This window comes from Sphaerodactylus townsendi, linkage group LG04 (assembly GCF_021028975.2).
Source record: "Sphaerodactylus townsendi isolate TG3544 linkage group LG04, MPM_Stown_v2.3, whole genome shotgun sequence".
Classification (NCBI taxonomy): Eukaryota; Metazoa; Chordata; class Lepidosauria; order Squamata; family Sphaerodactylidae; genus Sphaerodactylus; species Sphaerodactylus townsendi.
Window position 1 is genome coordinate 101,756,129 of NC_059428.1, and position 15,411 is coordinate 101,771,539.

At 53.5% G+C, this 15,411-nt stretch overlaps 1 protein-coding gene across 3 annotated transcripts in view; it reads right to left on the reverse strand.

The window, feature by feature from the left end:
- The window catches only part of TMEM255B (transmembrane protein 255B), a 74,360-nt gene that overhangs the window by 5,922 nt on the left and 53,027 nt on the right, over positions 1-15,411 (reverse strand). For all 3 annotated transcript variants that reach the window (XM_048495519.1, XM_048495518.1, XM_048495517.1), the window contains one exon: positions 2,075-2,234. In XM_048495519.1, the coding sequence (XP_048351476.1) occupies positions 2,075-2,234 (160 nt within the window). The remainder of the gene's footprint in view (positions 1-2,074; positions 2,235-15,411) is intronic.

Sequence of the window (15,411 nt, forward strand, 5' to 3'; positions counted from 1 at the left end):
CTGAATTTCCTGCTTTCATTTTAATTTTCAACAGTAAGTCTCTATTGCTTTCCAAGAGATGGGAGGGGGAAAGGTATATGTCCACAGTGGAAGGGGTCAGAGACCTACTTAAAAAAAATAAAGCTAGGAATTCAGAGAACCTGATAAACATGATGGTCTAAAGTTATATTGATATAACAATATTCTGGGGCTGAAATTATGGCTTGGTCTGATAACATGGAGCCTAGAAAAACATGGTGGGGAAATTAACTCCTACTTCACCATGTTGGTCTCCCTTTGAAATCAATTTGGAAACTCCAATTGGTGCAGAACATTGTGACTTGGTTACTATTGGGAGCTACATGGAACATGCATATTACTTCCATTCTAGGTCACTTCCCTGGCTTACCAGGGTCAATTTAGAGCCTTGGCAATTGATGCAAAAACAAAAACATAATCAGCAACAAGTATGCAATCATAAATCCTGGATAAGTATCAGTTTAAGATCCGTGAGGGCAATTAATCAAACAGCTAGAGATAAGTAAATAGAACCTATTCTGATAAGCATGTAGTCCAGGCCAAACTAAACATTATGTTCAGTAGCCAGTTGAGTCTGGGTTCACTTTCCCTGCAGCTACAGGCATTTTAAAGATCTGCAGGGGCCCAATTTGTCCAGTGTGGATGGGCTCCTCCCTCCCTTCGCACTATTTTCCCAAGCCAATACAGATCTGGGGGTGAGTTGTCTGCCTCATTCTGGAGTTGCATATGTAGCTTTCCCCAAGACCACTTGAGCATGGGAAACAGTTCAGGGAGGAAGCAGAAACCCCTCCTCACTCCATGGCATTGTCCCAAGCCAAACTGAGCCCTTGAAGAGGACCTTAAAAGGCTGTCCCCCACAGCTGCTGTGTGGCAGTGTCAGGGCACCTGCATTTTGTAATTATAGTATTAACATGCTCCCGTATATCCTTCCTCAGCATTATGCAAAGTTTTATGCCTTCCTCTAGCATAAGGAAGCTTCAGTTAAGTAGCTTTTCCTTCATTTGAGATGGAGGAACCTCCTTCTAGCCTCAGGTAGGATACTACCCACTGGCCTATTATGCATGGAATGCTCACCTCAGGGCACTTCTCTGTACAGTGGGCTTGTAGTGGGTTTCCCTGCGTTTCTCTGTTTACACATGAGGCACTCCCTCCTTGCCATGGAGCTCTTCTTCAGAGAACTCTCCTGGGTCTGGTACCCTTAACTCCACTCATCAACTAATTCTTAAAGGCACAGATCTCATTACACCCAGTAGTCAAGATTGTGGCTTCCCCCTTTAAGCTGCAGTTATATCAATATTACTGTTCCAAAAATAATCCCTCCCCAAATGAAAGAGGCAAAACAATTCCCTGGACTACACTCGACCATGAACTACAGCTGATGTTCTCTCCCTCTCTCCTCCCCTCTGCCACACACACACACACACACACACACACACACACACACACACACACACACCACACACACACACACACACACACACACACACACACACACCACACACACACACACACACACACACACACACACACACACACACACACACACTTCCTGCTGCTGCCGCCATCACCAGGGGACAAAGAGGCTTGTTATTTCAAGCATTTGTTGTTGTTGTTATATCGATATCTTGATATATGAGTATAAGAATGTAGAGGTTGGTGTGTTTTGGCTAAGCCCATCTGAGTGAGCTTCTTTTCTGTGACTTGAAGTAGTATTTCCAGCAACATGGAATTGGGGGGCGGGGGGGGGGCAAGCACAAGGGAGAAGGTGTAAATGGAAGGGAATGGGAAGGCTGGTCATGGGCAGAGGGAAGATGTTCAGGGCAAAGCTATGCTCACTGGCAAATCTATCCTGCTGTGTTGGTGAAGCAAATTAAAATCATGCTAGAAGTGGTCTCACTTGCCACAGAAAGAATGGAAAGTGAAAGCAGAGCTCGGGGAAATACATCAGTACAAGAAGACTTGTTGCAACCAACATTCATCCCCATCACGCAACGGACACTGTGTGCATAATCAGCCACTGTACAGATTTTTATCACAAGAATAGCTCACAACTTACCACATCTTTAAATGCACCAAGGATTGCTGCAGTAATTATGCCAAGAAACAGACCAATGATGTTCAAGACAGTGGAGGACCAGAGCAGCCGATACAGGTGAACCACATCCTGACAACTGTTCACACCAAGGAACTCATAATAGCTGGTGGAGTGTTCTGAGCTGGCAGAAATAGGGAGAAATAGCACATCATGATCAATTAAGAAAAAATAGGATGCCACATACCTAGACCCACATGTTTAAATTAATCTCTAACAATGATGGTGTTCAGAAATTTTAACTGTGCTGGGATCTAGCTAACTTCCCCTGTTACAAAATGGATGGAGTATCCAATATTTTGAAAATAAGTTTCTAATCTTCATTAGGGACGAGTTTTACAGAGGTGTGTGATAGTTCTGGAAGCTGCAGCAGCTTCAACTCTGAATCACCTCCACCTTTGCATTGTATGCCTTTCCAGCCTTGCCAGCTGTGCAAACACCTGCCATATAAATCCAGGACTGGAGCATCCACCATTATTAACTGCTGTAAACAGCACAGTAGTGTTTCTGTACAACAAGTGTATCCAATGGCTACAACTGAACTAACAATAGAAATAAGATGCACCTGAATAACCAGGGGCAGCCATTGCTGCCGTGGTGAGCAACGCAGCAAGATAAGGGGCATGCATGGCCTGGCGGCAAGCTGCAGAAACGGGTGCAATGATTGGCTCCCACCGAAAAAGGCGGGAGGAGCCTGGGTATATCTAGACGCCTTCCCCGGTCCGCGCCAGCTTTCCCGTGGCAAGCGAGAACCAACAAGGCGTGGTCATGTGTTTGGCGTCTGCGTGTAAGGCAACTGGAAGGAGACTGGGCCTTTTCTTCGCTTTCCTTTCTTAGCTGATTTTCTCTCTTCTTCCTCTGCCCTCCTCGCTTCTCTCGTTTCAACCTTTTCTTTTCTTTTCACCTCTTCTGGGCCGGTCTCGCAGGCCGCTTCATGGGGCCGAAAAGCGCCAAGAGCAGGGAGCTCTGCTGCTGCGGGCGGCAGGTGCTCCATCGGGTGAAGCTGGCTGTGCTCCTGCTGAACAGGGTCCGGACCCAGACTGGCCCGGGGACGCCGGACGCACGGGCCGGTTGTTGGGCGAATCGGAGCAGCGGCGCGCAGGGCGCTCGCGGGCTCGAGCTTGTCTCCATACGGCAGGGGACGGGCCGTTCCGGGCGTAAATGGCGGGGCAGTCTCCCCCTGCGTGGGAGGGGCCCTCCCCGTGGTCCCGGAGGGTGCCGGCCCAGCATCTTCCCGGCCCAATTTATGTCGACCGCTATATAGGCACCGATGCCTGCCTTGGTCCGCAACCTGGCGGACACCCTGTTACATCTTTCACCAAAGTCCTCGGCGGAGCGACTGGCGAAGTCCGGGCTATTCCCCACCTCGGGGAACCTTGAGCCTACCGCGCAGACCGGGCTGGGCGGCGTCGATCGCGGCGCTGGCGGGGCCTTCGAAGCTGAAGCAGCGGAGGAGCTTTCGCACCTTTCGCCACCAGTTAGCAGCACGTCCACATGCGGGTGGATGCGTCCATCGGCCCCTTGGGGCGTAGAGGGCAGGAGGAGGCAGCCGATGCGTCAGGGCGTTCCCGTTCTCTCCAGGCGGTATCCCCTGCAGCTCTTCGGGCCGTCGGGTGAGATCTACTGGAGGATGATGATCGCGCCCAGGCTACTGGGGAATTTTGGGTGCGGGTGAGAGAGTCCCTGCTCTCCCACTGCATGGCTTCTGGTAAAGCGCAGGCATTTCCGAGGCGGCGATGCGCCATCCCCCGGACTCGACTCAAGACGACATCGCGGCAACTCCGCTCTCGTCCCACTCTCCCCAGGAAGCTCCGGGAGCTGGGCGCCTGGATGGATATTGATGCGTGGACATCTTAAAGTTCCAGCGGCCGGGATGGGGAGAGTTGGGTTTGTCGGGCGGGAGAGGAAGCCGGCTAAAAAAGCAGGAAGGACCCGCAGCAGCAGCCGGTGCCGGAATTTTAACTGCAACTGGCTGCAGGGCTTCACCGAATTCACTGGCCCCTCATCGGACTGGCGTATCCCCTGCTTGGTGGGCTCTCTGGCACCTGGCAGCTCACATGGCTCATGCCAGCGGGACTCGGGTGCTGGGCCGGGGAAGCTTCGCGTGCCATCGCCATCTACCGCATTTGCGAGCCATCCGCGAAGAAGCGCCTGCGCACAAGTGCGCTAACTTTCGTTTGGGACCCTCTATCCACGTACTCCGCCACCAAACCTGGATGAAGTGCGTGGTCCAGCTCGCCATGGGAGGAGCTACTGGCGGATCCTCCCTGTCCCCTCAAAACCAGGTGCGGTGAGGACCGCAATACCGGGCGGTGGGGGCTAGGGGGTTGTGTTGGGAATTCAACAAAGGTGCTTGCCAGCAGTCAAAATGTAGATTTGAGCACTCTTGCTCTCTTTGTTCTGGCAGCCACAGCAGGATCAGCTGTCCCAAGCCGGCGGGACACCCCCCCTTTCGGCAGGCCCGGTCGCCCGGCGCCGGGCCCTCCCAAAAAGATGCCGGTGGCCAGGGCGGTCTTCCACCGCCTCAGAAAACAACTACTGAGATGCCCGCTCAGCTGCAGTGCCCTCGGCTCCTACACCCGTTCAGAGTAGGGGTGCTGCTGGAGTGGACTGCAGCGTTATCCAGACAGGGGGGCTGCGCGCCTGCTGGGGATGTTTTCTCTTTGGGCTTCCGCATCCCATGTACTCAAGGCCCAAGGAAGGGCTTACCAGGCCAGCAATCCTCAAAATCTGTCCGCGATCTCCCTGGGGTGGTGGCTGATAAGCTCAACTAGGAAATCCAGGCCGGCCGCATTGCTGGCCCTTTCAGTCACCCTCCTCTCCCCAACCTCAGGGTCTCCCCAATTGGCGTCGTGCCTAAGAAAGCCCCGGGGAAGTTTCGCTAATTCAACACCTCTCCTTACCCCCGGGGCGATTCCGTGGAATCATTTCCCATTGACTCCAGAGGTTTGTTCAGTCCCGTTACGCCTACCCTGGACGAAGCCATCCTCTGCATCGAAGGCAGGCGGGTCCGGGGACATCCCCAGCAAAGCGGACATTCAGTCCGCCTTCCGGCTCCTGCCCATTTCCCCTGTGGACTTTTGAGCTGCTGGGCATCCACTTCCAAGGAAATTGGTATGTGGACAAGCGCCATGCTCCATGGAGCTGCTCCTTTGCCTGCGCCGCCTTTGAGAACTTTCTGGGCAGCACTTTCCTTGAATGGGCTTTCAGAGCGTAGTGCCCTCCTCGGGTTTGGTGACTCCATTACTCTTGATGATTTCTTGTTTATCGGCAGGCAGGGCACCTCGGGAGTGTGTGAGCTGGCCCCTTCAGGTTTTCCCAGGTCCTGGCACGCCACGAGCTGGGGTCCCCTTGGCTCCTGCAACAAGACGGAGGGGCCCGCCACTGCCCCTCAGCTTCACCTGGAACCATTCACCTGGAACCACGGGTCCTCAGAGCATCAGGTCGTCTCTCCGGGCTGATAAGCTTTCAGCCCTTTCAGCCCTGCTCCAGTCCGTTCTCACTCCTCCGGAAGTGCAGGAAGTAGCCTGGTCCAGTCCTTACCTCGGCCACCTCGAGAATTTCGCTTGCAGGGTGGTGGCCCCGGGTAGCAGGCTTTCTCTGCTCCCCGGGCTGGCGCAGGGTCCTTGTCGGGCTGCAAGTCCCCCTGACCATCACATCCCAGGGTCTCCCGGGGCATGAAAGAAGACCTACAGGTCTGGTTGTCCTTCCATCCGAAACTTCTAACGGGATCTCTCTGTGGCAATCAGCTTTGGAGAACCTGGCCTGGAGTTGCAGGTGCACTCTGAGGCCTCTGGGGCTTTTGGTTTCCCGTGTGTTCTTCTCCGGGGTCAGTGTACGCAGGGCCTTTGGGTCTCAGAGTGGCACGCGCAGGGCATCACCAGGGATCTCACCTTTCTGGAGCTGTTTCCCCATCCTGGTGGCGTGTGCACATTTGGCTTTCAACCTCTGGCTTAACAAACGGGTGGCACTGCAGGTGAACAGCCGGGCAGTGAGATGGCGTGTAGTAAAACGAATGATCGGGAGCAAATATTTGCACGGTGCTTGCTCCTGGTTACTTGTTTGGTTCTCACCTGCCTCGCTCATAACATCTCTTTCAAAAGCTGCTTTTGTTCCAGGTTTGCAGAACCAAGATTACTTTGATGCCTTATCCTGGCAGCACGGTGGATCGTTTCCGGCGCCTGGCCCCCGAGGCGGAACCGTTCCCGGCGACGGTGCCGGCATTCCTCTGGAACCCAGGCAGCGAGGCGTCTATCGCAGGTGTTTTGAACTTCGTTGCTTTGCGACCACGCGCATGCATCCACGGCGGAGCCGTGCGCGATTTCCTGAACCCAGCTTTCGTCCTCCGAGCGCCCGGTCTCTTGATGGGGTGGACACTGGCCTCCCTCCTCGAGTATTTGGATCCGGCTCCGCCGGCAGGGACCGTACCAGCGCACCATAAGGGGTGCACCTGCAAAGCGGAACATAAGCTTTCTACCACCAAAGTTTCCGGTTTTCCTGGCGTCACCAAGGCGTTTGTAGTCCGCCGCCTAGTGACTGAGTGGCGGCGGGTGAACTCAGGCAGAGGGACCTCAGGCATGATCACCAAGGAAGCGATGAGGGCGGTCACAGGGGTACTTCAAAAGGCAGGTGTGCGCCACCGGCAGCTATGAGCGCTTAAGCCGCCGCCTTCCATCTGGCACACCCGCGGGGCTTTTCAGGCCTGCGGAACTGGTAAGCCCTACCGGAGATTGACCTTCCAGCACCGCCAGCTGCAAAGGGAACACCTGCGTCACAATAGGGAGGACATGATCCTCACGGCAGCTGGCCCATTCAAAAACCGACCAGGAACGCGGGGCCTGGGTCACCATACCAGCCCTACCGGGCGACGCCACCTGCCCCCCTCCCTCCCCTTATTGAACGGCTCGCTGGCGCAGAGCCTCGGGTGGAAGCGGCATGCTTTTGGTGCACGAGGATGGGTCCCCCCTCACCAGGTTCAAATGCTGGCGGTGTTCCAGGGCATCGCTTGGCTCAAGCTGGGCTACCCGACGCGGAGTTCATTACCTGCACTTTCGTTCCAGAATAGGGGCACGCCACGGCCGTGGCAGCAGAGGGCAGAATGGCGGAGGATATCCACTTGGTTTGGGCAGGTGGCGGGAATGGGGGGCGCTTCCGGGCACTAAGTACATTAAAAGCCCACACCTGACTTGTTGATTTTTACACACTCCTCAGTTGCCTCCAGGGACGCCGCCAGACTGTCTATCGGCAGAGTGTGGGTTGCGTGGGGCACAACCTGCGTCAACAGAGTCGGGGACTTCGCCTGCAATTCCGAATGGGGCCGGCATCATCCGGACTCGAGGCGTATGCGTAAGAATTTCCTGGATGGGGCAGGGGCACATGGCTTTGGCATGAGCTAGAGCCCAAAGGTCATTTGAAGAATACATTTTCAGCTGTAGCTACACGGACCTCCTGGGTCATCGCAGCATTGGGGAGGAAGATCTCCCCGCCAGGTCGGGGCACTTTCCGACCTGGATTTTGCGGTGCGCCCGCCCGCGCTCCAGAAAAGCTTTGCCAGGCACCGGCCTAATATGACCTTGGTTTGGTCCGAGATATGGTGCAGCGGGCCCATTGGTAAGCGGGCGTTGGATCCCTCTGCAGTGGACAGGAATACCTGCAGAAAAGTCAAATAAAGCGGCACGCCAAGGTGGTGCTTCTCCCTCTAGGGGGAGCTGGTTTGGCCGGAACACCTCGAGGAAAATCACCGGGGCGTCACTGGACCTTTTCAGCGGATGGCGTCCGCCTGTCCCAAATGGGACGCATGTGGACTTGTAGCTTCAGTCGAGATTCAGTTTACCGCCAAATTCGTCGGATGGTTAAGATAGAGACAGAGCTCAGGCTTGAGGAGCTTGGGCGGTTGAGCTACAAGGGTGGGCAGCTGCGTGGCGGGTTCTACAGCGATTATGCTAGCACATCTGGGGAGAGCGAGCCTTGACCTTCCGGCTGGGAGCTCCCAGGCTTAGCCCTATGAGGAGGGCGGAAGGGTACTGAGGCGGACGAGCTGGCAGGCGGCGGGGCGAACCGCTACCGACACCCCAGGAATTAAGGTTGAGTTGGGCCATCAGAAGCTGACCGGAGCTTGGAGAGGTGCCGACACTTTAACCTTTCTGGAAGGCGGGCTGAGACGCATGGGGGCTCAACCGGTGCCCGTCTCCTCAGCAGGCCGGGAAGGTGTGGAAGCATTACGGAGTACGATCTCTGGGCTTCCCGCTTCCGCCAGTTTCATTCTCCATTGCCGGATGTGATGTGCGACCCGTTTGCCGCCCAGCTCTGATGTAAATAGTTCTTGTTTATATGTTTGTTGTTTAATAAACGGGCTGCGGCCCATTCCTTTCCAGCCTGTCGTTGTGGTGTACCCGTGGCGGCGAGGAGTCTCACCATCTACGGCAAACCAGGTGCACCTGAATGAACCAGGGGCAGCCATTTTACCCGTGGTAATTGTTAAGCAAGACGAAAGAAAATGCATGGCCTGGCGGCTAGCGAAAAGCAGGTCGCAATGATTGGCTCCCACGAAAAAAAGCCGGAGACGCCTGGGTATATCTAAGCGCCTTCCGGTCAGCTTCGCTACAGCGGCAGAACCAACAAAGCGTGTTTACCCACCCTCCCTGTAATTTAGGGTTGGAGGGATTTTTTTGGGTGCCTTACCGCCATGAGTCCTGGCGGGTTTACCAGCGGTGTCGCATCTGGGGAAAGCGAGCCTTCCGCTGGCAGGGCTGGGCTTCTGCAGCGGGGGCCAGTTAGAGGCGGACAGACACAGCAGGCGGCAGGCAGACCGCTGCCAACACCCAGGGAAGTGGGGTTGGGTTGAACCGTCGAAGCGACCATGGAGCTTAACCGTTACCCGACACCCGAAACGAGCAACGGGAAAGGCGAACAGGGGGGGGGCAACCTTGAGAACTCGGCGGTGCGCCGTCTCTCCTCGGCAGAAGTGCGGAAACGTTCAGGAGTATGATCTCTGAGCTTCCCTTCCCGCCAGTTTCCCATTCATTGGGATGTGATGTGCGACCCGTTTGCCGCCCAGCTCTGATGTAAATAGTTCTTGTTTATATGTTTGTTGTTTAATAAACGGGCTGCGGCCCATTCCTTTCCAGCCTGTCGTTGTGGTGTACTTATTGAGCGAGGGAGTCTCACCATCTACAGCAATGGAACCTGAAGGAGTGCTGCGCCAAGGCTGAAATAAAGCTGGAGGTCCACTTCTGCTGATCATGCATAAAGGCTCTGTTTATATTTGCTGGTGGTCAGAAAAAACATGTGGGGTGCCTGACTGAAACAAAGCCATCCTAAAGGCTGAATGGTCAGTCAACCTCCTGTCACAGAGAAATTTGGAGTGGTCTTACAACCCAAAACAAAAGTGGGGCAATAGAGTGGCAGTCAGGGACAGCCTTGTAACGACGCCTCCAGAGTGGCAACTGGCGGCACCAGGGGAGAAGGGGAAAGCCCATTTTCGGAAATGACTTATGCCACCCTTTTTGGTGCTGTAAGTCAGCACTGCAAAGAGGGAGTGTTCCCAAGCCAAAACTACACTGGGAATGCCCCCAGAACACCCCCATCTATGCCAGCATGGGCCCCAACAATCCAGAAGCAGAAGCAATGGCTTGGATGAAAACCTCTGGATTTATTTATCTGATTATTTTATCAGCCAGGCTTGAGGTGGCTTACATTCAATAAAAACAATGTACAAATGGAGCAATAAACATTAAAAGCAGATCAAATTCCCAACGATGACAATAGATACCTTTCAGTCAAGAGGAATCCCCATTTTTTGCCAAAGGGCAACTAAGATGGGAATAGAATGCAAACAGGAAAGGGGGGGTCACAATAATACAAACAACAAAGCACACTTTCTGGATGTTAAAAATGGAATGGTAGATGGTTAGTAAATGGTCAGAAGCAGGCAAGATGGTGACACAGTAGTGGATGGCCTCCACCAAAAACCCGGTGGAACATCTCTGTCTTACAGGCCCTGCGGAATTGAGTAAGGTCCTGCAGGGCCGTGGTCTCAGCAGACAGAGAGTTCCATCAGGTTGGAGCCAGGACTCAAAAAGCTCCGGCTCTGGTCAAGGCCAACCTAAGGTCTTTGGGGCCAGGGACCACAGGTAGATTACTGTCTGATGAACAGAGTGACCTCTGTGGGCAGCACGGGAAGATGCGATCCTGGAGATATGAGGACCTTAAAAGTTAGAACTAACACTTTGAACATGTTGTTCGCCACCCTGAGCCCTATTGGGAAGGGTGGAATATAAATTTAAAAATAAATAAATAAAAATAAACATGACCCAGAATTCCACTAGCTTTAACTTCAGCCTACTTTCCTCCAACCACCCAGCCACAGTTTGTAAACATTGCTGCTGAGCATCTGTGGAAGCAGCCGGCTAGCCCTCCATCAGCGGAATAAGCTGGGTGTCATCAGCATATTGGTGACAACCCAGCCCAAAGCTCCAGACCAGCTGTGCAAGGGGGTGCATATAGATATAAAACAACACTGGGGAAAGGAGAACCCCTTGCAGCACACCACAATCAAGTGGGTGCCTCTGTGACAGCTCTTCCCTGAGTGACACCTGCTGTCTCCAGCCCTGAAGAAACGAGGTCAGCCAGTTCAAAACTGTGCCATGAAATCCAGCATCAGCAAGGCAGTGGGTCAAAAGGTCAGATCAACCATGTCAAAAGCTGTGGTGAGGTCTAACACCACCAACAACGCTGACCTACTTCAATCCAGCTGTAACCTGAGTTTGTGCATGATGGCAACCAGCACAGTCTTCATCCCATGACCAGTGTGAAAGCCAGACTGGAAGGGATCCAGCACCAGTGTGTCCTCCAGAAATAACTGCAACTGTTCTGCAACCACTTTCTCTATTACCTTACCCAGAAATGAAAAATTGGAAACAGGGCAGCAATTGGCCAGATCCATCAGATGTAAGGATGTTATTTTCAAGAACAGGCATGCTACTGCCTCTTTCAGCCTCCCTGGGAACACTCCTTGCTCAAGGGAGTGGTTGACAATATCCAATAGGGACCCCCACAGCTCCTCACTACTAGCTTTCACCAGCCATGATGGGCACATTTATTTATTTATTTATTTATTTATTTATTTATTTATTTATTTATTTATTTATTTATTTATTTACCGCCCCTCCCCCGAAGGGCTCTGGGCGGTGAACAACAGAATAATAACAGCAGTAATATTAAAACCCCAATTAAAACAGCAGATTAAATAAAATTACAGCGGCATCCGACAACTTCATAAAACTTCACGCACCCTGGAAAACAAACCCAAAAAGCTGAGGGCCCCATAAGAATTAAGGGCCCAGAGCGTAAAAAGGAGGGGAGGAGGAGGAGGGGGAGGGTGCACATCCTTGATTAGCCCCAAAGCGGCCCGTGGCCGGAACAATTCGGTCTTACAGGCCTCTGAGGAACTCTCCAAGGTCCATAGGTCTTGAATAGCTTCAGGTGGTAAAGTGTTCCACCAGGCGGGGCCAGGGCTGTAACATAGGCCCTGGCCCGAGGTGAAGCCAACTGCATCATCGAGGGGCAAGGGACAACCAGCAAAGTTGGCCTCTGCCCGAGTATGCTGAAGGCATGAGATGAGAGGACATATGGGGTGAGGCGGTTGCGAAGGTGCAGAAGGTCCCAGACCGCATAAGGCCTTAAAGGTGAAAGTACCCACACCTTATGAATGATCCGGAACTCCAACTGGAAGCCAATGCAAGCGGCTAACACTTTGAGTTGAATGTGTTCTCTAAAGGCCACCACCTGTGAGCACACGCGCCGCTGCATGTTGCACCAGTTTCAACTTCCCGGATCAGGCGTGAAAGGAAGAGCCAGCGTAGAAGCGGAAGTTACAATAGTCTAACCTAAGGTGTGAAGCGGTTGCCATGGATCACAGTGGCGAGAATCGCCTGGGAGAGGATAGGGGGCCAACCGCCGGGTCTGTAGAAGATGAAGCATAGCCGGGTTATATGGGCCACCTGGGGCTCCAATGAAAGAGGCGAATCCAAGTGGACCCCCCCAGGCTTTCGCCGGACGGAGGGGCTGGTGCCAATGTATCCCCTCCCACTCCGGTGGCTGAAAATCCCCACCTCCCCCCGGCGGCCCAGCCATAAGGATCTCCATCTTCGATGGATTCAGTTTTTAACCTGCTCTGTTGTAACCATCCAGCTGACCTTGCCTCCAAAACGAATGCTGCAGAGCTGCAGGGGCGGCGACCTGCCCCCCCCTCCATCAAGCAGAATGAGCTGAGGTGTCATCCCAGCATACTGGTGACAGATCGGCCCAAAGCTCCGCACCAACTGGCCGAGTGGTAAGCATATAGATGTTAAACAATAGCGGGGAGAGGCAATGCCCCTGAGGTACACCGCAATGGCCGGGCACCTCTGGAGGCTTAGTCCCCACACCACACTTGCTGACTCCGGTCCCGGAGGAGCAGCAGAGACAATCCCACTGAAGGACAGTGCCCCGCACTCCGGGAAGCGGCCAGAAGCGGATGGGCCAAAAAAGGTGGAAGTGAGTGCGAAGCCATATCAGCAACGCTGCGGTAAGGTCTAATAATTACCAGCAGCATGCCGATCCGCCTATGGTCAAAGTTGTATGCTAGGAGCTTGTCCGTGATGGCGGCGAGAACAGTCTCCGTCCCATGCCCAGCACGGAAGCCAGACTGGAAGGGATCAAAAAGCCTGTCGTCCTCCAGGAAGCCCTGAAGCTGCTCCAACACCACTCTCTCAATTACCTTCCCCAGAAAGCGAAAGATTCCGAGGGCGAGGGTGTGGTAATTGGCCAGATCTCCTGGATCTAACGATGGTCTTTTTTTTAAAAGTGGGTTTGGACCACTGCCTCCTTCAACCCACCCAGAAAGACTCCTTGCTCCAAGGGAGCCATTGATGATCTTCAACTTGGGCTGGTGGAGTGCGTAGCCCCTGGCAGAAGCTTTAATAAGCCAGGAGACGACGCGGATCCAGAGGACAGGTAGTAGGTCCTAACAGCAGCCCAGAACCCTGTCGATACTGGCTTCAAAGAGCAGGGAAAAGCTGGGCCAAACAAGGGACCAGAAGATGGCAAGGGAGCCTCTGGTTAAGCTAATTGTATCCCAGCGCCAGCAGGAAGGTCCTGGCAGAAGCGGCGGTGACTTTATCTGCAAAAGCTCATGAATGCCTCACAGCTAATAGCCAATTGAGAATTTGCTCAGAACCTACAATTGGTAGTGATTCAGGTCGAATTAAGCGAAACAGTTCTAGCTGGAGGCGGGAGCTGGCAACGAATCGCGAGAGAAGAAGAGAAGAAAGCTCTCTTAAGCCTCTTTCGCCATCGCCATCTCATAGGCATCACTTCATAAGCGTCCTATAGGATGTTGGCGTAGCTTCATCCGCGAAACTTCCTCCCACACTTGCTCTGGCGAGTAAGTCTGAGTTCCCGTTTCATATGGCGTAGCTCCTCGGTATACCACGGAGACCAGCACCGTGAGCGAAGGGACGCGAAGAAGAGACGTCGAGAGAACAACAGCCTCCAATGGCATCAGAAGAGCCCCAGGTATTCCAATCTTCCACCTGCTCATCGAAATTGTGCCGGCAGGTTCAGGATCCCGCAGAGACATTCAGGAAACCAAAGTTGGATCCATAAGTCTCCAGCGGGCGGACATAAAATCGATCCGATAAGCCCTTCAAGGCGAGAAGGCATAACGGAGTCCATCCGAACCTTCAGGGCATAATGGTGGGACCATGGCACTCTATCAATAGAGGATCACGACCATAATAATTCCGACCAGGAGACCAAATCCAACGAAATGTGACCCGCCTCATGCCAAGTGGGGCCAGAACTTACTAAGGAGAGGCCCAGCATGCGCCATAGATGACACCAGGTCCGTGGCTACTGCACATGCGTAGGCGGCGTCGACATGGACATTGAAATCCCCAAGACAATGAGTCTGCCTGGGAACCTCAATACCCAGTCAGACACCACCTCCAGCAACCGCAGCAGACTGTCCCCCGGTGCGCTAATGGGGCAACGGTACACCAGGAAGGACGGCCAACACTCTCCGTTGCCAACGCACTCTAGATTCGAACACACTCCATGCCGGTGATCTCCGGGACCGGGATAGCCCTGAAGGGTGGAATCTCCGGATGAACATTGCCACACACACACACCCCGACCCCGTGTTCGTGACTGGTGGAGGCACGCGAAACCTGGTGGGGAAATCCCGCATAAAGCGACCGTCTCCCCTTCACGCACCCAGGTTTCGGTGATACAAGCCAGGTCCATCTGCTGATTTCCTAAGAAATCCTGAAGCACTGCTGTTTTATTATTGATGGACCTGGCATTGATCAACACCAGGGACGAAGCAGGGTGTTCCTGAACCCAACCACCTTCGTTTCTTGGGATAGGTCGGAGGGCAGAAGGTGAACGAGCATACCCATATCTCGTTTGTCTTCTCTCATAGGCCCACAGCCTACCGTACTTACCTCGTCCCATTAAAACTGGGATCCCTAGCCCCAATGGCGCCCCCATATCCCCTCCACTCCCTGCTTATCTAATAGCCTACTAAACAATGATTTAACCCTTACAGGTGGGACTAAACTTCCTACTAACTAACATAGATCAACTAGCTATAAAAAATAGACTAGACACTCCACCTGGACAAACCAGCTAACTGACTACCCACTAATCCTACAATATACTAAACAACTACTCTACAATACATTCCTAACTAAATTAACAGACAGGAGTGGAATAGGGGAACGAAGTCTGCACCAAAGCACTGATATAGCAACTCAGTACTCTCACTAATGAGTTGCAGATGTAACCAATCGTCGTAGGTACCTGCCTCTGACTCTCAAATAGCTGTAAAAATGCAGGGAGGGGTCAAGACCAGAGTCAACGAAGGGCGTCAATGGATGGCAAAAGGGAATGGTAACTGCCAAGTCCCTGCGCCCTCTGATGGACAGAAGAGGCAAAGCATGGGGCTCCCACCACCCGGCAAGCCTCTTGTTTAAATTCAGGCCTGAAGAGCTAATGGAATGCCTGTAGGCAAGAGAGCAACAGCAAGAGGCCTATGCCTCTGGCTGTGTCAGGCAAGTTCAAAAATGCCGGTCTCCGTCATCTGCTACTCCTCGGATCCACGGCGCGCACAGCCCTCACACCACCAGCCCGCCGAATCCCGAAAGAGCAGCCAATATGCCTGTTGCGTTGGACTATCTTCCCAACAGCTCTCCAAACCGATCTGTTCCTCCGGTCGCCCCTCCTCCAGCCACACTTTGGAACCACAGCTCGCACGGCCC